General features: G+C 37.8%; 3 protein-coding genes across 14 annotated transcripts in view; 1 reads left to right on the top strand and 2 right to left on the bottom strand.

Annotated features, from left to right (window-relative positions):
• The window catches only part of LOC126995529 (uncharacterized), a 137,913-nt gene extending 135,688 nt beyond the window's left edge, over positions 1-2,225 (bottom strand). Inside the window, exon 1 of the mRNA XM_050855156.1 lies at positions 2,114-2,225. The gene's annotated coding sequence lies outside the window, so the exon portion shown is untranslated. The remainder of the gene's footprint in view (positions 1-2,113) is intronic.
• A 1,238-nt stretch (positions 2,226-3,463) lies between these two features.
• Positions 3,464-16,238, bottom strand: LOC126995528 (phytanoyl-CoA dioxygenase, peroxisomal-like). Of its 8 annotated transcripts, XR_007750366.1 has the most exons (7): positions 16,076-16,237; positions 14,517-14,710; positions 14,166-14,342; positions 13,632-13,847; positions 13,122-13,372; positions 11,093-11,140; positions 6,892-7,122 (listed from the first exon to the last, which is right to left on the bottom strand). XR_007750366.1 is itself a non-coding variant. In XM_050855151.1 (6 exons), exons 3-6 carry the CDS (start codon positions 6,236-6,238, stop codon positions 4,641-4,643), a joined length of 795 nt encoding a protein of 264 aa, XP_050711108.1. In that variant the 5' UTR covers positions 6,239-6,246; positions 6,892-7,122; positions 8,591-8,709; the 3' UTR covers positions 3,464-4,640. The 8 variants fall into 8 exon arrangements, 7 of the variants coding, with proteins under 7 accessions (XP_050711108.1, XP_050711109.1, XP_050711111.1 ...); XM_050855151.1 differs by lacking the exons at positions 11,093-11,140; positions 13,122-13,372; positions 13,632-13,847; ... (1 more) ...; positions 14,517-14,710; positions 16,076-16,237 and adding exons at positions 3,464-4,856; positions 5,116-5,331; positions 5,702-5,878; positions 6,053-6,246; positions 8,591-8,709; XM_050855149.1 differs by lacking the exon at positions 6,892-7,122 and having other exon boundaries at positions 10,839-11,586.
• Positions 16,239-17,946: 1,708 nt separating this feature from the next.
• LOC126995526 (DNA polymerase beta-like) lies at positions 17,947-24,468 on the top strand. Of its 5 annotated transcripts, none has more exons than XR_007750365.1 (9): positions 17,947-18,110; positions 19,088-19,292; positions 19,653-19,852; positions 20,303-20,463; positions 20,844-20,966; positions 21,068-21,230; positions 22,504-22,693; positions 23,172-23,351; positions 24,047-24,468. XR_007750365.1 is itself a non-coding variant. In XM_050855142.1 (8 exons), the coding sequence occupies exons 2-8, from the start codon at positions 19,223-19,225 to the stop codon at positions 23,264-23,266; spliced, it is 1,002 nt and encodes a 333-aa protein (XP_050711099.1). In that variant the 5' UTR covers positions 17,947-18,110; positions 19,088-19,222; the 3' UTR covers positions 23,267-24,468. The 5 variants fall into 5 exon arrangements, 3 of the variants coding, with proteins under 3 accessions (XP_050711099.1, XP_050711102.1, XP_050711100.1); XR_007750364.1 differs by having other exon boundaries at positions 23,736-24,468; XM_050855142.1 differs by having other exon boundaries at positions 23,172-24,468.
• The last annotated feature ends 377 nt before the right edge of the window (positions 24,469-24,845 follow it).

The raw sequence follows: 24,845 nt of genomic DNA, 5'->3' as shown, positions 1-24,845 counted from the left end.
GCAATCAGCCGTCTCATTCTGATCCGAAGTGGAACACTGGCCGCCCAGGAATGCTTTAGTACCAAGACCAGTCGTTATGCCCATTAATTCAGGTCAGTCCACCAGTTATTCAGGAGCAGGACTGCCGAGAATGGCGAACCGGTAATGCTAATGCCCCTTCCACCGACAAAAATCCTGGCATCGGACCCCCGAAAAACTTTTTTCCTGGTTCCACGCCTGTGACTAGACACTGCGTGACGTACAGCTGTGCCGCATTTCTCACAATCAACGAGTCTGACCAACCTCCAATGTCATTCTTAATCGTCGTTAACGCCATTATTATCATTCATCTTTTTCCTCCAATTATTATTATTAGTTTTTCTTTTTTTACAGCAAGGGAGGCAGCACAAGGGCAAAAAACAAAAACAGCAACAACAACAAAAAAATAAAACCACTACACGCTGCTCCGACAAAAGAAAAAAGAGAACGAGAGGCCAGGAGAGGTCAATTTCGGGTGGGGTGTGGTAATAGCTGTTGGTGTAGCCTAGTAAGGAAGCTACCCGGTAACGATGTACGGCAGGTATGGACGAAGTACCAACAATCTCACGCGGGACAGGTCACGTCTCCGCCTTCCTGGGACCAGAATAGAGGCAGCCAGCATTAAATGATACGCACCCGCGTCCAGCCGGTGCTACACGTACAGACGCCGCGGCCACGACACGGCAACGGCAGAAGCGGTTTAGAGGGGCACGCCGGCCACCTGCACATGCCTTTCTTTTCTTTTATACCACTGTTCTTCAGGTGTCAGGTTGCGATAGATAACTTTGGGTAAACACTTAATTCTTCCATTCTTTCTCCGCATATTTATTTACTATTCCTTTTCTTCTTTTTCAATATTCATTTCCACATTTATCTTCAATATTCCATGCAGCAAAATCACGACGGACTTCAAAGATTAAAAAAAAAAATAATAATAATAATAAATAAATAAATAAATAAATAAAAAGATGAAAATAAAAGAATAAAACAAACCACATACTATACGTAGGAGGGCTTAGTACTGTAAAAAAAAAAAAAAAAAAAAAAAAACACTGCAAACGTGCTCCGAGAGTAATAGCTACTTGAAATATGCATAGATCGTAGTTAGGAAAGTTTGGGGAGGAATGGCCTCGGCACAAAACTAACAATGATCATGGGCAGAGAGTCGAGACTGAATGAGCATGTGCGTTTATCACCACATTAGCGGATCAAAGACAAAGATCGGTATTCTCAGACACGTCCACCTCTCATGTCATCTATTTCCAAAGGCTAAAATGGAGTTTAATCGGGTTTACATGGGTATTTTTCACTTTTAAGGTACAGAAGAGGGCTCAAACTACCAACAGGGTCATAAATGTACATCTGGAAATGCCCAATACCCCTTCAAAAACCCTGTCAAATGTGAGTGTGTAAGCGGCGAAGCGTTTGAGAATATGGTCCAAAGACTCGTAATTGGATGTCATGTGTAACGTTGTCGCGCCCGTGGTGATGACGGAACGCCACGCATGCCATCCCGCCCCTCGCCTTCCGCCGCCCCCCGCCCCTAGAGCCACACGCGGCCAGCCCCGAGACACCTGCTGGGGTTGGTATTCTCTGACGATTCCGCCTCTCATGTCAACTACTTTTAAAGGCCGAAAAGAAGATCAGTTGGGTTCTAATGAGCGTATTTTTCGGTTCATGGTACAAAGGGAGGATCAAACTACCACCAGGATCATTAAACTACCTCTGGATATGCCCACAAATCCTACGAAAGACTTGTCAAATATGTGTGCTTGGGGGCCGAAATGTTTAAGAATATGACCCCTGGCTGGCGTCCCTGGTGTCAACAAAGCCCTTGGCCACGGCTCCCCTCACTGGCCAACAAACACTACCTAACCAATTAAAAAAAAATGGATAATAAGAAATATACATGTTTTTTTTGTTTTTTTTGCAGTTTCTTTATCTAAATTAAGCTCTTACGAAAGCTTTATTGAGTTAGATTACGTCACACAGGGCTGCAGTCAACAAAAATGTGCGTCTATTCCTTGCGATGTAACAATATTCATGACAACGGACTCCAGACACGACAGAGGGGCAGGGGAACATGTCTACTTACAAGAGCCATCGTGATGGTCTTGCCTAAGCCCGCAGTACGTGAAACCTGGGAGGAGAAGACCGCAGAGTTGTGGCACCGGCGACGGCTGAGGGTACACTACCGCTGCCATTGATCTGCTGCTGCCATCACGACTCTCAGAAAACGGGACTGCTCTTTAGGGTGAACGCGTCGCGCCAAGTTACTGTCAAGTCTGTCGCACTCCGGCCATTTCGCCACACTCGGTATACTCTATTGCTCCAAAAGCTGATTCAAGAACTCTACGGGCCAGTTTCACAATTCAATACAGCAAGTTTTTAAGCTCCCCAACCAAACACAAAATACAGTAATACGAAAATTCATTGTACCCTATAGTGGTTGGTGTTTATATTAAATGAATAAAACTTTAAAAAAACACACAGGAAATATCTTTAGTATCTGGTATTGAGTAGAAATAACGAATCATTGGGGAGAATATAGTTTGTATTGGACTGGCGAAATGGCCATAAGTTTCTCCTTCTTAAAATACACCTATAGTCCATCGATCTGTATTCACTTTCACTGAATTTATCATATCTTACATGAAATGGACAATGCATAGAAATGACCAACAGCACCATTGCAGAATGTTGTAGTTATTTTCACCAGGTCTCACTTGTACAAAATTAATATCAACCTTCATCACTGATGTATATACCTCAGTATTTTCATCCACTGAGAAAAGATGTTCCATGTTGATGTTTGGGGCATTTAGGTACATTTGCTTGAAATTCAGCGTACAATTCTCAGTACAGTTGAGACCTGACCTTATGGTTAAACAAGTAGGCTACATACCAGTAAGAAATATCCATATCAGCCAAAGATAACCTAACAAGCATGACTTTCAAATCTGAGCTAGTGTATAAGCAAGTGACTATAATAGGTGATTTTAATAATAATAAAGATAAAGATAAAGATAAAGAAAAAGAAAGAAGGAGAAGAAGAAGACATATATGCAATCAGTTTAGTATTGAAAGGGGGATAACAATATCTTAGACTATGAAAAAATTATGATTCAACATGTGCTGTGATAAATTATTCTAGATAACTCAAGGGTCATATGTGAAAGAAACATTATTGTAAGCATACAGTCAACAAGATACAAAGACTTACTAAACTTACTAAAGAACACTGCTCCTCAACTAGTACAACTACACTGATACCACAAAGCAACAAACCTAGAGCTACACTACCAACAATAAATAAACCTTACCTCATAATATGCTTCCTTGCAACCTCCTATTCATTCAGGTCTTGTTCCTGGATGTAAAGACATTTTGCCCTCCACTTAGTAGCCTAATAACAAGGAAAGGTGTAAGCAAACATATTTCAAAGTATTCTTTAAAACTTATATTTTCATTTATATCTCTGGATAGTTTATCATTTTAATGTAGATATGCACACAAAAAAATAATAATAATACCAATGTTTTCATTAGTTAATATGTTGTTACAGAATAATTGGATATTATCTTAAAAATCCTGAATTATACAAAACTTGAATTTCACATTACAATCCTATCCCTTCAATACTCATCAACACTATTGATCCAGTTCACTGGTGGTCTCCCCCTGATACCCTCTCACTCAATCCTGCCCTCATACACTCTCTTCACAAAGTCATCCTCATTCATTCTTATCACATGTTAAAGCCACCTCAGAAAACAGCATTTCACCCATTCACCCACTCTGCAATCCATTCCCTTTGCTGTAGCATCCATACCAAAAATATCATCCACATCTTCATTACTTCATTACATTACTTTTCCATTCCTTCTTGACACATTGCATGTACATCTTCTGTAACTATAATTTCCACTGTGAGCTTTTGTCATTACTGTGCTACATTCCATGTCCATGTCTCAGATGCATATGGAGTTGAGAGGATAATGCTATTTTTTATACCATTTCTTGCCCTAACATTCACACTTCCTTTTATAACTCTAGTACACATATTGCCTGTCTGCCCTTCACTGCTAACTCCCTTACTATAACTTGGCACTTAAAGTCAATCACATACAATTTAACTGCATTGTAGTCACAGTCAGCAGCAACATGCATAAAGGAATGCAGTGCTTATATGCTTAATGCAGCACAAGTACAAGTATGCATGAACGTTTGACTCTCCACCTGCTGGTTGTTCCTCACCATGATGACAATTTGTTACCTTTTAAAACAGATTTTTAAAATCTTTTCATGTCTTAAACTCATAAGATGCTACTAATTTCTGTAACTTCTTGGCTGCAGATATGACTTTCTTATTGTATTTTATATTACTATTATTATTATAATTATCATTATCATTATTATTATTATTCATGTATTATAAAGGACTTTTGACTAGCTAGGCTTGTGAAATGTTTTTTTTCTTAATTCATATAACATGGCACTGATTTTGGGATAATGACATCAATCAATTATCTCTAAATAAACAACAAAACAAGAATCAACAACACTACCTATATTTTCAATACTTACAAGCAACGTCTTAAGCTGCAAACAGGGATAGCACTTTAAATACCGCTCTCTCTGGCAAGTTTTTTTCTGATATCAGCATCCATACTAAAGCATTGACCCCGCAGCACCATTCGTTGGCAGTCTGACAGGTGCACTGCAGCCAGTGGCACATCTTCCCCAGACATTAACTGGATCAGGTGCATGCGCCGCACACGGTCAGTGGAGGTATTGTTGTAGGAGCCATGGATCAGCAGGTACGAAAAGATCACAATCTAAAGCCAGGGATGAGACAAACATAATGAGAACCTTATAGGCTAAGTTTTGTTACAGCAAATTATATTCAGGTGAATAGTAAAAGAGAAGACATATGACCTACATTACTAGCTAAACTATGAAGTAGAGACTGATACTGATTCAGTTATGATGTTTGACTCTCTGGGAAAATGAACCATAAATAATAATATATTCTTATAAGGTTCCTAGTAAGGCATTCATTTATATTATAAAATTAAACATGGAACATGACCTGACCTGTCCCTGCTTCAAAGTCAGAGGTGTGGCCTTCTCAATGGGAAACTTTTCCTGGTCAAGGTAATGGAAGTAAGTAGCATTGCTCACATCCTCCTGGGGACCAAGCTTATGGGAGCCAGGGTACACACACAGCCCACCATTATCAGGGTCAGCTGCATCCAGGCTTATAAACACAGCTATCATTGAATCCTTCTCAAAAGGGAAGTAGTGATAATCCTGTCAGAGAAAAACAAGGATTAATCACACAGAACACTAGTATGTGTGTGTATGTGTGTGTGTGTGTGTGTGTGACACTATATATATATATATATATGTATATATGTGTGTGTGTGTGTGTGTGTGTGTGTGTGTGTGTGTATATATATATATATATATATATATATATATATATATATATATATATATATATATATATATATATATATATATATATATATATATATATATATATATATATATATATATATATATATATATTAATGAAGAGTCAATCATATCATCTACTTGGACTGTAATATTATTTAAATTTTAGTTTTAATGGCTTAGATATTCTTAAGTTATAACTTCAAATTATATTTATCAACACCTGATGCATAGGGAAAGGAGAGCCAGTGCCAGGAGGCTTGGAATGGGCCTTGGTATGGTGCAGGAGGATGTTGGGTGTCTTCATAATATCTTCACAAGCATCCAGCAACTTTTCATTCAGTAGAAGGCGAGTGTATGCGGCGGAATACATCTGAAGACCATGAATGGATTTCACTTCCTGAAAAAGTGCATATTAAAGAGTAAATTTTAAAATTATAATTCAATAAAGAATACTTTTTTCAGCCAATAATGTTGTCTTTATTAAAGTTCAAAGTTTACATACTTTTGAACTATACAAAAAAAAGTCAACTGGAATGCAACAACTAATATTTTTTTTATCAACAAAGCTTACTTTCTTTTGTTCATCTTTCTTCCAGTCACCGTCCCAAGTGGCTTCCAAGTTGGAATGGGCCTTTGCTTGAAATATTTTGTCATATTCTTGGCTTAGTTCTGATATTTCCTCTTTAGTAAGAATGTCCAGTACGATGTAGCCATTGTCATCATAGAATTTACTCTGCTCAGGGGTCAAAAACTTCATGGTTCCTTCTGTAAAAGGTTAAAAATAAAATCATGTTCCTCATCATATACGTAGATATAGTGTGCTGTCATTGGCCTCCTCCACTCTGGGTTCTCTTACATAAACAACCCTGGTAAGCAGGGTCAGCTTTTTGGTAGTGTGCCGCATGCCTATATAACCGAAGTTGAAGTTCATGGACTATGCAGGCAATAGGCCTTGATAGTGTCATTGGTTGAATAAATAAAAAATACCATAAGGGCCTAACTACCACATATCTTATAAAGAGGTATGAAGATAAATCTACAAATCATGTTGCCTCACTGAGGTGTGTTATTCTGGAAGGCAGTGTTTACAAACACATGCATCTTACATCTATTAGTCATTATTATTTTTTAATTATATGATTATTACTATTATTATTACTACTGCTACTACAACCACTACTACTACTACAAGCTGAGTAAGAAATAATGTCACTAGGACTAGGAGTATGTTGCATTGAGAAAGTGCCTGAATCGATCTTGAGCAAAGTCATGTTGCATCAACCTGGGGCATGTCAGCTGGGCCTAGGAAAAGTTAACTGGAGCTGTGGCATGTTCATGGTAAGGGGTATTTCACCGAATACATTCTTAAAAACAACAACTAGACGGATATTTAAATCCAGAGCACCTTACCCTATGGTCAAGGGCACCAAACAATATATGCCTTGGCTCGATCCAGTCTTGAAGCCTGGGGAAAGGAAGGGTCGCCGCCAGCCAGGGCCAGGCGGCGTGTATGTGTTTGTAAACAATAAAAAGGCGGTGTCACACTGGCCGTTTTCCTCCAATCATTGGGGCTACGGGCAACAGCGGTTGGCAGTACGACCAACTTGGGGCGAGTTGTCGGTTGTCCGTACGGATGGAAAACTGCTGGAGAATGGGGATACGATTAACCGCGCGGCTGTATGTAAATAAACAGAGTACAATAGTGGATGAGGAGTAGAAGACGAGTGAGTAGTGGAAGATGGCCTACCAAGAGAATCCTGGATTAAATAGATTGGCAGAGCTGCTTTGTCTACAAGATAAGAGAACACCTCATGCTGTGGGATCACACACATGAAAACTTCGCCAAGAAGAATTTAAAAAAAGATATGAATAGCTCATGATTGCTGCTTCTCTTCCATCATCTGGTGTCTTGCTTGGATATATGAGTGGGACTACCATTTCCAATAGTTAATAAAAACGCTTCTTTCTCCAATCGATGAAAATTGTATGACACCCGGCCTTCACAACACAGTTCTCTAACGAGGTTCGGGTCAACATTCCTGTCCTCCCGTCTTTGAAGCCATGATCATACCCACAACCGCTTTTAGCTTACATTTAACTGTATAGCAATAAGTCCATAACACGAGTAACAGCAGCACAAGCTGCAGCAGCCTTTAATTTACTCTTGCAAACGGCGCCATGCTATACTACTAATACTGACCAAGACTATTCTATTTTTACAATTTTATTTTATTTTATTTATTTTTATTATTCTTATTTTTGTTTTTATTATACTAGATTTTTTTTATTTAATTATATTTTATTTATTTTCAATTTTTTTTTATTTTGATGTTTATTTATTTATTTTATTTTTATTTTATTATTTTATTCTATTTTATTTTATTTTATAGTATTTTGTATTGAGAAAGTACACGTGTCTTCAACAAATCTATATTGCATCAACCTGGGCAAAATTAACACACCTTTCATGGCTATTTTCACACTTGTTTTGATATCTACATTAATTATTTCCTACATATGGTTGTCCAAGAAACTTTGAGGGTGGTTACTTAATTATGAGACGAGATATATGGAAGGGTGCATAAAGTATAAGAATAGAAGAAGGAAGTAAAAAAATAAGGGGAAAGGAAGTAAAAGAATAGGAGGCAAGGAAGTAAGAGATTAAGGGTAAGGTAGTGAAAGAACAATAGGCATGGAAGTAAGAAAATAAAGGGTAAGGTAGTGAAAGAATAATAGGCAAGGAAGTGAAATAATAAGGGGTAAGGAAGTAAAAGAATAAGGGGTGGGGATCAATAGAAGTAAAAAAATAATTAAGGGATAATAGGGAAGTATATAGAGGAAGAGGAGGAAAAAATGTGTTTTATACATATTTCGCGTGAAAAGGGAAATAAGGGTAAGAAAGTAAATGAATAAGAAAGATAATGATAAGGAAATAACATAAGAGTTATAAGAATCAAGAAAGAGGAAGAGAAGAAAAATAATGTACGTGTTATATATTTTGTGAGTGAATAAATAAAAAGCATAAATGGTATGTGGAAGGGTTCATAAAGTATAAATCCTAACCCAATATGTTGCTGCTAATAATGTACATCTTCTGTAGCTATATTACCTAGTACGAGAAGCGCCTTAAATATTTGCTCTTGCCTCCCCTGAGTGTCACTGGCTATTGCACTGCTCTAGGGAACTGATCTAACTTTTTATGCTGTAGCACCCCTTGGAGACAACCCACACCACGTACTATCTTCCCAAGGTCACGGAGCTTTCCTATCCTCCCCGCAGTGACCTTTCAGGCTCATGCACTCTGAATCATGACAGCCGGACAGACAACACGATAGTAATAATTTTATATGCTTCAACACTGTAGCTGAATTCTCTAGGCCTAGGGGAAGGAAGGGTAAAGCAATCAAAGGCAGCCTCGATGTTCTACCGATACATAACTATTTTACAACATTTTATACAAATCAATTCAATTTGACGAAATTGCACACTGAGTTATTAGTCATAGAAGTAAAGAGATGTAGGAAATGTTTTTGATTCATTTTTTTCAGAAGCTGTTACAAAGGTCTGAGAAATCTCGTCACCTGTATCGTCAAGATCAAGATTAAGCAGCCCTCCCATAGCCACTCCAGATTTATTTTATATTATATACACTTGATGCCAGTTGTGGGGAACGAAGTGGGTAACTACATTAACATCCACTGGTTTTAGGACGCTATTGCTGAGGCAGATCGGCCAAATTCAAATAAGTCATGTTAAAAGTTTCTTGTATATATATAGTCGCCCCTCGTGTGTCATGCCCCATGGTGCCCTTATCACGCTCAGATAATAACGCAAAGGTCTTGGCGGGGGATTCGAGGGGAGATATAAGTGTCACAGCCGGTATGCTTCAGGCGTCATATGTAAGGCTGCTGCTGCTGTTACTTCCCCCAAACATCTGTCTTTGGCACGGCTGCATTGCCTTCGAACAATTATAGTCACCCCTCACCATAAATAATTAGTAACCCATCAAATAACAGGCAGTGGTAGTTATTGGAGTGTCAGAACACTCAAATATCCTCTTAAAATTAATTCGACCACATGCTGTTAGCCTACCTGAACACTGTTACGCCACTCCTTCCCCCTAACCCACCAACACCGGGGTGGGGTGCTTAAACACAGGGTAGTGAAACCCAGAACAGATCGAGACTCGATCCTAACAGGACGCCACCAAGGTAAAGGGAGGTAAGCCAGGTATTCCGGCCCACGTGAGGGGACGCTGGACCAGAAATTGTGTGGACTGCGCAGGTAGACCGTGACGTCACAATCTAGACGAGAAAGAAGTACGATTGCTGCGGGCGCGGGGACTTCAGGTAGTGTCTCTGACGTTCGTTCACTCGTTGACGTTCAGTCTGAACTCAGGCACCGGATAGAGGAGGTCTATCTGAGCTGTCTGTTTTCTCTAACATGGGAAACTCTTGTATAGTATGCCTTCATGCTGCATTGTTCGTACTCCCTTGTACCCTATAGTGTTTGACATCGATATAAAGTGAAGGAGACTTTAGAAAACCACACAGGAAACCTCTTTAGTGTCTGGTATTGAGTAGAAATAACGAATCAATGGAGAGAATATAGTTTGTGTTGGACTGGCGAAATGTCCCTACGCTTTTTCCTTCTTAAAATACAGCTATAGTCAATCGATCTGTATTTACTTCCATTGAACTTATCATATCTTAAATGAAATGGAAAATGCATAGAAATGATCAACAGCAACATTGCCGAATGTTGTAGTTATTGTCACCAAATCTCACTTGTACAAATATCAATCACTGATGTATATACCTCAGTATTTTCATCCACAGAGAAAAGATGTTTCATGCTGATGTTTGGGGCATTTAGGTAACGTACATTTGGTTGAAATTCAGTTTACAGTTCTCAGTACAATTGAGACTTGACCTGTGTGGTTAACCCCTTGACTGTAGATTTCCTACAAGAAGACATCACAGAGCTACAGGAATGGAACAAGAGGTGGCTACTACAATTCAATGAAGAAAAATATAAAGTCATGAACCTTGGGAGGGGATATCCAGCATTCCAATTCCACATGGGAAACACTCCATTATCCACCACAGAGGCAGAGAAAGACCTTGGAGTATATGTTACCAGGCTACCAGAGAAAGCCAAATCCGTGCCAATCGCAGCGGACGAGTTAATCAAGTAGGCTACATACCAGTAAGAAACATCCATATCAGCCGGAGGTAACCTACCAAGCATGATTTTCAAATCTGAGCTACTGTATAAGCAAGAGACTATAATAGGTGATTTCAAACCTATACATATATATAATACAGATGAAGAAAAAGAAGAAAAACAAGAAGACATATATGCAATCAGTTTAATATTGAAAGGGGGATAACAATATCTTAGACTAGAGAAAAATTAAGATTTAACATGTGCCATGATAAACTATTCTAGATAGCTCAAAGGTCATATGTAAAAGAAACATTATTGTAAGACTACTGTCAACAAGATACAAAGACTTACTAAGGAACACTGCTCCTCAACAAGTCCAACTACACTGATATCACAAAACAACAAACCTAGAGCTACAGTACTTACTATAAATAAACCTTACCTCATAATATGCTTTCCTGCAACCTCCTATCCCATTCAGGTCATGTTCCTGGAAGTAAAGACATTTTGCCCTCCACTTAGTAATAACAAAGAATGGTGTAAGTAAACATATTTCAAAGTATTCTTTAAAACTTATATTTTCATCAATATCCCCGGAGAGTTTATCATTTTAATGTAGATATGCAAAAAAAGAATAACACTAATGTTTTCATTTGTTAATATATTGCTACAAAATAACTGGATATTATCTTAAGAATCCTGAATTATACAAAATTTGAGTCTTTCACATTACAATGATCTAGTTATGAAAGCTTATAGGAGAAATTCCCAATCAATTTATTCAAATTCTATTGTTTTGTCACACTATATTGGTCTCAATATCCATTTAACTTGATATTAAAAGACTGTAGATTCTTTCCAACATTGATTCTTGAACCTTCTGCTTTGTAGTACGTCTATTTATGTCTCCAATGCTCTTTCCCATCACAGGAACTTCTGCAAACGGGGTTCCTCCATCACTACCCCCAAGTACATTCAATCCCTCACCGGCCAACCCTCTCCCTTCAATACTCATCATTCATCAACACTGTTGATCCAATTCACTGGTGGTCTTCCCCTGATACCCTCTCACTCAATCCTGCCCTCATACACCCTCTTCACGAAGTCATCCTCATTCATTTTTTTCACATGTTAAAGCCATCTCAGAATACAGCATTTCACCCATTCACCCACTCTGCAATCCATTCCATTTGTTCTTGCATCTATACCAAAAATATCATCCACATCATTATTTCATTACATTACTTTTCCATTCCTTCTTGACACATTACATGTACATCTTCTGTAACTATAATTTCCACTGTAAGCTTTTGTCATTACTGTGCTACATTCCAAGTCCCTGCCTCAGATGCATATGGAGTTGAGAGGATAATGCCATTCTTATACCCCTCCTTACCCTAATATTTACACTTCCTTTCATAATTCTAGCACACCCATTACCTGTCTGCCCTTCACTGCTCTCTTCCTTACTATAAATATAACTTGACTATTAAATTCAATCACATACCGTAAAGTTTAACTTTGCATTGTAGTCATGATCAGCAGCAACTTGCATAAAGGAATGCAGTGCTTATATGTTTGATGCAGCACAAGTACAAGTACATATGCATGAACATTTGACTCTCCACCTGCTGGTTGTTCGACACCATGATGACAATTTGTTACCTTTTAAAAAAGATTTTTAAATTTTTCCATGTCTTAACCCCTTCACTACGGCCGGGCCAAAACAGCGCCCCGCACTGTATCCGAGATCGCCGCATGCGCCAGATTTCAAATGTCGCTATTGTATATAACAAGTTTTCAGCCATAAACTCAACATAATCATCATGTATTATATATGAAAACATGCAGAATTAAATGGTGCACATAAAGAAACTCTATGGCCGGGCCAAAACAGCGCCCTGCACCGTATCCGGGATCGCCGCGCGCGCCAAATTTCAAATATCGCTATTGAATATAACAAGTTTTCAGCCATAAACTCAAGATAACCATGTATTATATATGAAAACATGCAGAATTAAATGGTGCACATAAAGAAACACAAGTTAATTGATAATTTTGAAATGTAAGCATAAATATAGAGATAAAATAACTCGTATATTGGCTAGATCGAGCCAGGACGCAGTATGCGCGTCCTTGGACATGGTACGGGGCACGCAGGGACGCAGTATACGCATCCTCGTGTTGAAGGGGTTAAACTCATAAGATGTTACTAATTTCTGCAGCTTCTTGGCTGCAGATATGACTTTCTTATTGTATTTCATATTACTGTCATTATCATTATTATTATTATTCATGTATTATAAATGACTTTTGACTCTAAAAAAAAATTATAGCTAGGTTTGTGAAATGTCAATTTTCTTTCTTAATTCATATAACATGGCACTGATTTTGGGATAACATCAATCAATTAGCTCTAAATAAACAACAAAACAAGAATTAACAACACTACCTATATCCTCAATACTTACAAGCAAGGTATTAAGCTGCAAATAGGGATAGCACTTTAAAGACTGTTCTCTTTGACAAATCTTTTTCTGATATCAGCATTCTTAGTAAAGCATTGACCCCGCAGCACCATTCGTTGGCAGTCTGACAGATGCACTGCAACCAGTGGCACATCTTCCCCAGACATCAACTGGATCAGGTGCATGCGCCGCACACGGTCAGTGGAGGTATTGTTGTAGGAGCCATGGATCAGCAGGTACGAAAAGATCACAATCTAAAGCCAGAGATGAGACAAACATAATGAGAACCTTATAGGCTAAGTTTTGTTACAGCAAATTATATTCAGGTGAATAGTAAAAGAGAAGACATATGGCCTACATTATTAACTAAACTATGAAGTAGAGACTGATACTGATTCAGTTATGATGTTTGACTCCCTGGGAAAATGAACCATAAATAATAATATATTCTTATAAGGTTCCTAGTAAGGCATTCATTTATATTATAAAATTAAACATGGAACATGACCTGACCTGTCCCTGCTTCAAAGTCAGAGGTGTGGCCTTCTCAATGGGAAACTTTTCCTGGTCAAGGTAATGGTAGTTAGTGACATTGCTCACATCCTCCTGGGGACCAAGCTTATGGGAGCCAGGGTACACACACAGCCCACCATTATCAGGGTCAGCTGCATCCAGGCTTATAAACACAGCTATCATTGAATCCTTCTCAAAAGGGAAGTAGTGATAATCCTGTCAGAGAAAAACAAGGATTAATCACACAGAACACTAATATACGTGTGTGTGTGTGTGTGTGTGTGTGTGTGTGTGTGTGCATATATATATATATATATATATATATATATATATATATATATATATATATATATATATATATATATATATATATATATATATATATATATATATATATATATATATATATATATATATATATATATTAATGAAGAGTCATTCATATCATCTACTTGGACTGTGATATTATTTAAACTTTAGTTTTAATGGCTTACTTATTCTTAAGTCATAACTTTAAATTATATTTATCAGCACCTGATGCATAGGGAAAGGAGAGCCAGTGCCAGGAGGCTTGGAATGGGCCTTGGTATGGTGCAGGAGGATGTTGGGTGTCTTCATAATATCTTCACAAGCATCCAGCAACTTTTCATTCAGTAGAAGGCTAGTGTATGCAGCGGAATACATTTGAAGGCCATGAATGGATTTCACTTCCTGAAAAAGTGCATATTAAAGAGTAAATTTCAAAATTATAATTCAAGAAAGAATACTTTTTCAGCCAATAATGTTGTCTTTATTAAAGTTCAAAGTTTACATACTTTTGAACTATACAAAAAAAATGTCAAATGGAATGCAACAACTAATAATTTTTTTATCAACAAAGCTTACTTTCTTTTGTTCATCTTTCTTCCAGTCACCATCCCAAGTAGCTTCCAAGTTGGAATGGGCCTTTGCTTGAAATATTTTGTCATATTCTTGGCTTAGTTCTGATATTTCCTCTTTAGTAAGAATGTCCAGTACGATGTAGCCATTGTCATCATAGAATTTACTCTGCTCAGGGGTCAAAAACTTCATGGTTCCTTCTGTAAAAGGTTAAAAAAAGATTCATGTTCCTCATCATATACGTAGATGTAGTGTGCTGTCATTGGCCTCCTCCACTCTGGGTTCTCTTGCAGAAACAACCTGGTAACCAGGGTCAGCTTCTTGGTAGTGTGCCGCATGCCTATATAACCGAAGTTAATGTGCACGGACTATGCAGGCAATAGGCCTCAATAGTGTCATTGGTTGAATAAATGAAAATACCATAAGGGCCTAACTACCACATATCTTTTAAGGAGGTATGAAATAAAGCCCATTCAGGCAGTGCTTTAGTGGTGTGAGGATAAATCAACAAATCATGTTGCCTCACTGAGGTGTGTTATTCTGGAAGGCAGTGTTTCCAAACACATGCATCGTTCATCTATTATTGTCATTATATTTTTTTAATTATATGATTATTACTACAACTACTACTACAACCACTACTACTACTACAAACTGAGTAAGAGATAATGTCACTAGAACTAGGAGTATGTTGCGTTGAGAAAGTGCCTGTATCGATCTTGAACAAAGTCATGTTGCATCAACCTGGGGCAGGTCAGCTGGGCCTAGGTAAGGTTAACTGGAGCTGTGGCATGCTCATGGAAAGGGGAATTTCACCCAACACATTCTTAAAAACAACAACTAAACAGATAATTAGATCCATAGCACCTTACCCTATGATCAAGGGCACCAAAGAATATATGCCTTGGCTCCTGTCTTGAAGCCTAGGAAAAGGAAGGGTCGCCGCCAGCCAGGGCCCAGGCGGCGTGTGTGTTTGTAAACAATGACAATAACACACGTGACAATACCACTACAACTGACCACAAGACTATTTTATTGTTATACTACTACTACTACTGCCACAAGACTGTTTTTCATACTACTACTACTACTACTACTACTACTGCTACTACTACTACTACTACCATTACTATTACTACTACTATGAAATTATATATACTACTACTACTGACAAGACTACTGTATTTTTACTACTTTTATTTATTTTTTCTATTTTCTTATTCATTTATATTTTCTATTGTATTTTTATTTTATATATATTTTTTATTTTTTATTTGTTTGTTTTTATTTTATTTTTATCAATTATTATTTTATTTATTCTTATCCTATATATCTTTATCTTATTTTATTTTTACAACTATTTTATTATTTTTTTACTACTATTATACTGACACGACTTTTTCATTCAACTACTACTAATACTAGTAGTCTACTACTACTACTTTATACTACTACTACTACTTTATACTACTACTACTACTTTATACTACTACTACTACTTTATACTACTACTACTACTTTATACTACTACTACTACTACTGTTGCACTTCTGAATATTAATTACCTTGGACGAGAAACGGCCGGCTCTCCACCCGCACTAGTCTCTACTGACTGAATGTCAGTGAGTGTCACTGGCTATTGCGCTGCTCTAGGACAGCTGTGGCTCCCCTTGGAAACAGCCCCCACACCACATAATTATTATCTTTCCAAGGACATGCTGTAATGGCCCGAAATGTACTACGTACATTTTTTCCCATGTAAATAGAGTTAACCTGGGATGTTTGCGCAACCGTGTGTGTGTGTGTGTGTGTGTGTGTGTGTATATATATATATATATATATATATATATATATATATATATATATATATATATATATATATATATATATATGGGTTCTCATGTCTGAACGATATATATATATATATATATATATATATATATATATATATATATATATATATATATATATATATATATATATATATATATATTGATTGATTAATAGTTATATATATATATATATATATATATATATATATATATATATATATATATATATATACACACACACACACACACACACGTACAACCACACACACACACAGAGAGAGAGAGAGAGAGAGAGAGAGAGACAGAGAGTTGTTGTTGATTTGTCCTCCTAGGGGAGGGCACGGGCTGGTGGGCCCGTCAGAGGATGTCTTCAGAGAGAGAGAGAGAGAGAGAGAGAGAGAGAGAGATTGGTATTGAAACAAAGAGGCCCGTTGTGCTCCATATCTAACCTAAAATCTGCTAGCGTCTACAGAATTTCAGGTGACACGTAGCTACGGGGTCAAAACATATATTGTATTGTTGCCGAAAGTTGTTTATAATCTGCTTTCTTTTAATTATTGCGGGAGAACGGCGCAAATATTTATAATGTAATCAAAATACCAGCAACTTTATAGATATTGGAGGCCTACCAAGGAAAGCCTCAAGCAGGCCTAACCTGTGAGTACTTATGTTGGCACTCCGTGACGTCACACCAAAACATTTTGGGGCTCGGGTTCGATCCCCGGTACTCAGTGGTGTTCATTATGGGATATTTTCACTGTGTTAATTCAGTTTCTCTAATGAATATATACACCATATGTGCCAAAAGGGGTTAATTAAAAGCGTTTCCGACAGTCACGAGTGTGAGCGGGGTCACCTTCACCTTAATAATAAATAATGTCCACAGTGCGGCTGGGGCGTCAGGTATAGGTACTATTGGCCGCAGAAGTGGCTGGCCTTTCACGCAGTGACCGTTTAATTATCTCATCGGTAGCGTAGCTGGTTTGCTGACCTGCTGACATCTACTCAGAAGGCTCGGGTTCGATCCCCGGCACTCAGTGGTGGGAAGACAAAGGACGATTTAATTTTGCTAAATTCTGTGAGGGGGATTCCAGAAAGGGTACAGCAATCAAAGGCAGCCATGATGTTCTACCGGTGCTTATATAACTATTTTATATTTTACACAAATATGGTCAGTTAATTAATTAAGTTAGACGAAAATGCACATTGAGCTATTAGAGTTATATTGGAATAAAGAGATGAGGGGGAATGTTATTGATTCATTATATAGATGGCGTGTTAGAGCTCTGCTGGAGGGCCAACAAAACAACACATGTCGGCAGCGCGGAGGCGAAGGTGGAGATATGGCTTCTTCTTCTTCTTCTTCTGGAGTGCTTAGCAGTTACTCTACCTATCATTACTGGCTACCGGAGGATGCAGCCAGGAGATATGAGGAAAATATATCTGTATTGGAGCGCAGTTTGTTTTGGCCCTCCGGACAGCTCGATCGGCCCTTCTTCTTTTTCTTTTGACCTGTAACGCTTTGTATCGCTTCTTAGGCCCTTCTATCGGTCCTCTCTTCTTATTCACACACTTTCCTTTTCAATAATACGTAACTTTCCTCACTGTGATACGCTATAACTTTACGAGTTGAGCAGCCGTTACAAAGGCCTGAGAAATTTCGTCAGTCGTCACCTCATCTGTAACATCAAGATTAAGCAGCCCTGTCCATAGCCACTACGATTTGCTTAATATATACACTTGATGCCACTTGCAAGGAGCATATTGGGTAACTAGATTCACATTCACTGGTTCTAGGTCGCTGTTGTTAAGTTAGAGAGGCCATAGTCAAGTTAGTCATGTTAAATTTTTTCTTGTAGTCGCCCCTCCCTGGTGAGTGTCATGCCCATGCCCTTATCACACCTAGATAAAGACGCAGAGGTCTTGGCGGAGGATTCGAAGGGAGATATAAGTGCCACAGATGGTATGCTTCTGGTGTCATGTGTAAGGTTGCTGCTGCTGTGTTACTTCCCCCAAACACCTGTCCAATGGTACGGGTGCATTGCCCCCAAACCATTAGTCACCCCTCACTAAAAAATATAAGTAAATCATCAAATAACAGGCAGTGGCAGTGATTTTGATGTATGCACAGTCAGGCACACTCTGATATCTTCATAAAATTAATTCAATCATGTGCTGTTAGTAGAATATATTTTCCTTGTGTACGTATAGGTTCCACAAGTCCTTCCCTTTTGTTAAAAAGTTCTTTGATTACATGTGTTAAAAGTATGCCAAACCCAAAATTAATGGCAGTATTATTCTAGTGTTTGCCCATACTCACCCCTCGCAACCAAAATTGGCTAGGGGGCCATTGAGACCGGGGAATGCGGGGGTAAACATGAAATGCGTCGCAAATGCATAGTTTTTGAGTTATGAGGGGTTGAAAAATACCCTAGATGTAGGGAAATTCCTTACAATTACTTAGATGTAGGTAAATTTCATACATTCCAGGTTTTTTTTACAACGTAGGGAAACCACGCAAGGTAATTATTGAAAAAGATTTTATCCCCCCCCCCCCCACTAAAAGAATACGCGAATGCGACGGATTTTGTGTCCCCCACCCGAAACCCCGCATTCCCACCAGGTCCCCAGGCTTGTATGGGGGGGAGGGGGGAGTATGGGCAAACACTAGAATTTTACCTTAATGGCCCAGCTCTAATCTCGAGGGCTGCATGAGCCTAACCTGATTGTCATTGGTCATTTCAGACTAAACTAACCAGGTGGCTGTAAATCACAAAGCAGTCACCTTCCTGCACAGGCATCGGAATCAGCACAGAATCTTTGCGGGTCGCTGAAGCAAGATAACACACACACAAACAAGACCTGACCAGCGTCTCCAGAATGAGCAGCAAACGCAAGGCTCCCTCGGCAGATGGGAACCCCAACGCTGACATCTGTGACATGCTCATTGGTACAGTCATGAGTACTAACCTGTCTTTCACATATTGATGAAGATAAGAATAAAAACATCCTCAAATAAAAAAAATAAAAAAAGATAGTTAGGTAATAATAGGTAGTATGCTTCTTTTATTGCCTTTATTACTATTATTATTATTATTATTATTATTATTATTATTATTATTATTATTATTATTATTATTATTATTATTGGCTATACTAAGATAAGTTGAAATATACCAGCTAGGAATCAAATTGCTCAGAGGCCTCCTCTGCTATGTTGCCTACATGGACACTTTTAAGAATATTAGAAGAACACAGTCTGATTATTCAAAAATACAACTCTTGTCATCTATGAATCTTTTCTTTTTAGAACTTGCAGATTATGAAAAAAATGTAAATCGGAACATCCACAAATACAACGCCTACCGAAATGCAGCTTCTGTCATTGCCCAGCACCCAACCCGCATCACAAGTGGGAAGGAGGCCCGGCAGCTGAAGGGAGTTGGTGATAAAATTTCCAAGAAAATTGATGAGTTTCTCAACACAGGAAAACTGGAAAAGTTAGAAAAGGTAGATATGCATGCATGATTTGATTAGAATATCTTGTACCTGTGCACTGCTAGTAAGATATTAATGATGTGAGTTTTTTTTATTGATTTGCGAAAGATTTGGAAATTAAAGTGACTAGTTTTTAGAGATACATTTATTTTCTTCATTTGTGAAGTGTCATGCAGGAGGCTTTTTATCCCAAAATTATTTCCAATCCTTTGCCCATCTGCCTTTATATTAATACATTTCCATGCAGTTTTGTCATGGTGCCCACATTTATTATAGAAACACACTTTAAGAATATTTTTATAATTAATAATAAACAAGGAAAAAAATGTACATGTGACAAATACTAAATATCTTCCCCCATCATACAGTTTTGACCTGATGAATTTTAATGAAGAAGCCTTAATGCTGTCTTTGTCATGTGAATGGTTTCATTGTCTTATATGATAACAACTAACATTTCAGATCCGAGCAGATGACACCAATGTTGCCATCAACCTTCTGACTCGAGTGTCAGGCATAGGTCCTGCCAAAGCCAAGGAACTGGTGGCGGAGGGCATCACCTCCTTAGAGGATCTCCGCAAGCACCAGGACAAACTTACCCACCATCAGCAAATTGGACTGAAGTAAGAGGCAGCTTGGATGTATACATTGGATTGATTACGTCAAATTCTTTTTCTGATTGTCTCATGAATAATATAATTTTCAGTGAGTAATATATATTTTACTGAACCAGTCCAGAATTTATAAGTACAGTAATACTGTAAATAAGTAGTATTGGATTTTTTTTAAGAAATATTTCTTTTGTCCTGGGATATTCTTGTGGGAACTCAGGGTGCATGTAGTGTGTCCTGGAAAATTCTTCCAGTAACCTGTGCATGTAGTACAGGGTGCAAGGGGTTAAAGAGATGACCAGCCAACATTTGTATATATTCCTAGTATGCTACTGTAGTAGAAAATCTGTTACTCAGTGGTTTAATATATAATTTATGAATCTTCATTGCAGATATTTTGAAGATTTTGAGAAGAGGATACCCAGAGAAGAAATTGAGCAAATTGAGAAACTTTTAAAGAAATACACAAGTGCAATAGATACTGAATATTTGATCACTATCTGTGGCAGTTACAGGTAAATTTATCATAGATAATCTTTTAGTAAAAATTTCCAACATGAGCATATATTTTATGTTTGAAAAAATTAGTTACAAGTCACAACACTTTATGTTTCAGACGTGGGGCGTCCAGCAGTGGGGATGTGGATGCCCTGCTGACCCACCCGTCCTACACTTCAGAGGCCACCAAGGCTCCCAAAATGCTGAGTCAGGTGGTGAAGGAGTTGAAAAACAAAGAGCTGGTTACAGACACCCTGTCCATGGGAGATACAAAGTTTATGGTAATTTCCTATATATTTATCTTCCAGATGTTAAGTTGCCCCATTATCCTTGCAGAATAGTGCTTGTATTGTGACTATTCATTTTTAGTAATATGTATTAATTAATATTTCATTATTTTCAAAGCTATTATAATTCATTATTAACTGATTTGTACAAATCCCTCTTTTATGTCAGGGATTTTCAGACTATGCTATGGATCAGAAATATTGGGGTATGCAATGTGTATCAAAATAGCTGTTTGATGCAGTAGTCTATATTAGACACGATAAGGGTCTGGAAAAAGAGGATAGAACTGATGCCACACTTAATGTGACACCCCAGACCTCACTGTGAGCATAAAAAAAAAGGAATGGTGACCTTGCTCATGTTTGTGGCAATTGTTGAGGCTCTTAATTGACCCTGGAAAGAGCTTATAGTACATATATGGATACATCAGAGAAACTGTAATAACACGGTGACAGATCTGAAAATGTACACCAATTGTGCTGGGAATCAAACCCAGGCCATCAGAAGGAAGGTGGGCCATCATGCCAACTCAACCACTGATGAGCTAAAAGAGACCACTTCTGCAACACTTAACTTGGCATCCCCAAAGCGTTGCCATCTGTCACAAGCATAAGCGGGGTCACCATTCCTTCATGCCCACCATGGGGTCTGGGGTGTCAGGTTAGGTGTCGCAGAAGTGGCCTCTGGCATAGTTTACTTTTATCTCATTGGTGGTTCAGTTGGAATGCTGTGCCACCTTTCTCCTTAAGGCCATTTTTTTTTCCTGGAAGTCATTGGTGTACATTCAAGATTTTTCACTATTATTACAGTTTCTGAAACTTTCTGTTAGGAAGAAGGATAAGAGTTAACTGTTAAACTTATTAAGCATGTCATCTGATGTTTCATTATAAATGACAGACTAAACAAAATAATTTTCATGTATATTTGTTTATTTATTACTCATGTATAAGTCAATAGTGCCAGTAGGCTTTCTTGAAGAATGCAACAAGTTGGCCCTAGCCTGTTAGTGGCACAGGCAATTTATTTTATTGCAGTGCCATGATGTATGTGTATTGTGATGATAGATTCTTACCCATCATAGGTTTGAGGGGCAATGAGATGGGGCTTAATACATAGGCTATAGCCTATGCCCCCAATTTTACCTTTTGTTTTGAAGGTAATACATAAGTAAAGTAATTAATTAGATTATGTGAGGGTAAATTCATCACAGATATTTTTTGCAATTCTTAGATAGCTGAGTGTCATTGCTTGTCTTCATCTCTACAGGGCGTGTGTCTCCTGAGGCAGGGGCTGCCCTACAGGCGGCTGGACCTTCGTCTGTTGCCCCATGATCAGTATTTCTGTGGGATCCTTTACTTTACTGGTTCTGATATGTTCAACAAAGCTATGCGAGCTCATGCACTGGAGCAGGGATTCACACTCAACGAATACTGCCTCAGGCCATTAGGCAGCACTGGTAAGATAATCTATCATATACTGTTAACCCCTTGGCATATGATAAGTTTCAATAAGTTTTCTGTTCCTTGACTATTTGCATCCTCACCTCTACTGCCCAGCATAAGACATTTTGGGGGGGAACAAAATGTTTCTCAGTCAGTTTTCACCCACACCTCTCTTGCCCACTCAAAAAAAAAAAAATAAATAAATAAATAAATAAATAAAATAAATAAATAAATAAATAAATAAATATATAAATAAATAATAATAATAATAATAATAATAATAATAATAATAATAATAATCTTGTCTGCATTTACTTTCAAAATTTTCCTCTTACCCTTTCAAATTCACCCACAATACTGTGCAGCATCCTGTCACTTTCTGTCAACATCACTAGAGAGACAATTTCTTAAGTTCTCTGATACCAGGTCAATCATGTCCAGACATTATCATAATTGGAAAGAAAATATTTGTATTTATTGTCAATTCCACAGGTGTTCCTGGTGAAGTTCTACCTGTGACTTGTGAGGAAGATGTCTTTGATTACATCAGTTACACGTACAAGGAGCCTCATCAGCGAAACATGTAGAATATGGAAAATGTCAGCAGTCCTACATTTTCAAGAGTAAATTTCATAGTCATCTCTTCGTCTTAACCTCATCATTAAGCTTCAGGTGTGTATAAATGTAAAGTACATGGAAGGTTCATAATAAATAGTGTATTAGTCATAACAATTTTTTCCAAAAATTCACAGATGCATTAGGACAATTACTTAAAATCAGATGTGGTCTTCCTCCCCTTCCTCATTGTTTGTTGATCAGTCTTGAAGAAGTGATTTTCTCTACTAGACATTGGTATGGTATTGTATAATTCTTTTTTGGAGTATTATAAAATCCCTCAGTGGAGATGAAAAAAATTACTCTAATCCAGCAAACTGCATGACATGCAGAGAGTACTTACTGGTTGCTTTTCTTTTACTCAAATTGCTACACATTAATTCAGTTAGAATGATTACTTTCAAAAGTGTTTTTTTTTCTTCACCAATCCAACTTGGGCAGGTGGCACTTGTAGCCATGGTAGGCAGTCTACCTAGGAGAGGAACAACTCTGACTACAAACCTGGTGGAGCTCATTAACCATGGTAGGCAAACCACCTAGGCCCTCAGCTGAAACGTGATGTTGCCTGCAGGAAGGTCATTTTATAATGAGGAGGTGGTGGCTGAGTGGTCAGCATGTGGGTGTGGTGAGCCCAAGGAGGCAAGGATCTAGGTTTGAGTCCCACCGAAAGGACGCTGACAATTTTCAACCATCACTGCGTGGTGGAAGGTTACCCACATGCTGCCCAGATCTTAAGTCAATCCTATCTACAGGAACTGTTCTAGTGGAGCACTGAGGGGTAGCATGAGAACCATATATCACAGCAGCCACTATTAATAGAATTTGCCTACACCACTACTGGGCTGATGTCAAATAAGAGGCCCCTCAAGAGAGTCTACTGGCACTAAGGAAGCACCTACAGGAAAAAAAAAAAAAAAAAAAAAAAAAAATCCAAGGCAGGAAAGTCCCGCTCCAAACCAAGATGAGTGACGACAACATCTACATCAACCCGTCCAACCCCATAGGAGAAAATAAGGATGTTAAACAAAGAAAAAGAAAGAAGTATTGATTCTTAACTGTTTACTTTTACTATTTTTATTAGGTTATGTACTTGTGCATGTCTCCTTGTCAGTTATGAACTACATTCTTCATTTCATATTCCCACTGAATAAAGTGAAAATCAGTACTTTAGAAAGGAGTTTAACATTTTTTGCCACTTTATGTGAATATGAGCAATTCATTGCATTTTGAAGTATAGTGATTGAAGTGCCTGGCTCACAGCCAAGAGATTCAACTCCATGAATAAGCAGATATAGTTTAGGTGGCTCTCTTTTTTTACTGTCATGCCTCTCCACCTTTAGTTTAAATGTATACAGGTGTAAAAACTTATATATATATATATATATATATATATATATATATATATATATATATATATATATATATATATATATATATATATATATATATATATATATATATATATATATTATAAAATTGAATGGCATAATTGGTGCTGAAGCTTACATCTAAATTTCGGTTCCAGCCACAGTGAGATGCAATATAACCATA

This window comes from Eriocheir sinensis, chromosome 8 (assembly GCF_024679095.1).
Source record: "Eriocheir sinensis breed Jianghai 21 chromosome 8, ASM2467909v1, whole genome shotgun sequence".
NCBI classification, from domain to species: Eukaryota; Metazoa; Arthropoda; class Malacostraca; order Decapoda; family Varunidae; genus Eriocheir; species Eriocheir sinensis.
This window is presented reverse-complemented; position numbering and strand designations above follow the sequence as displayed.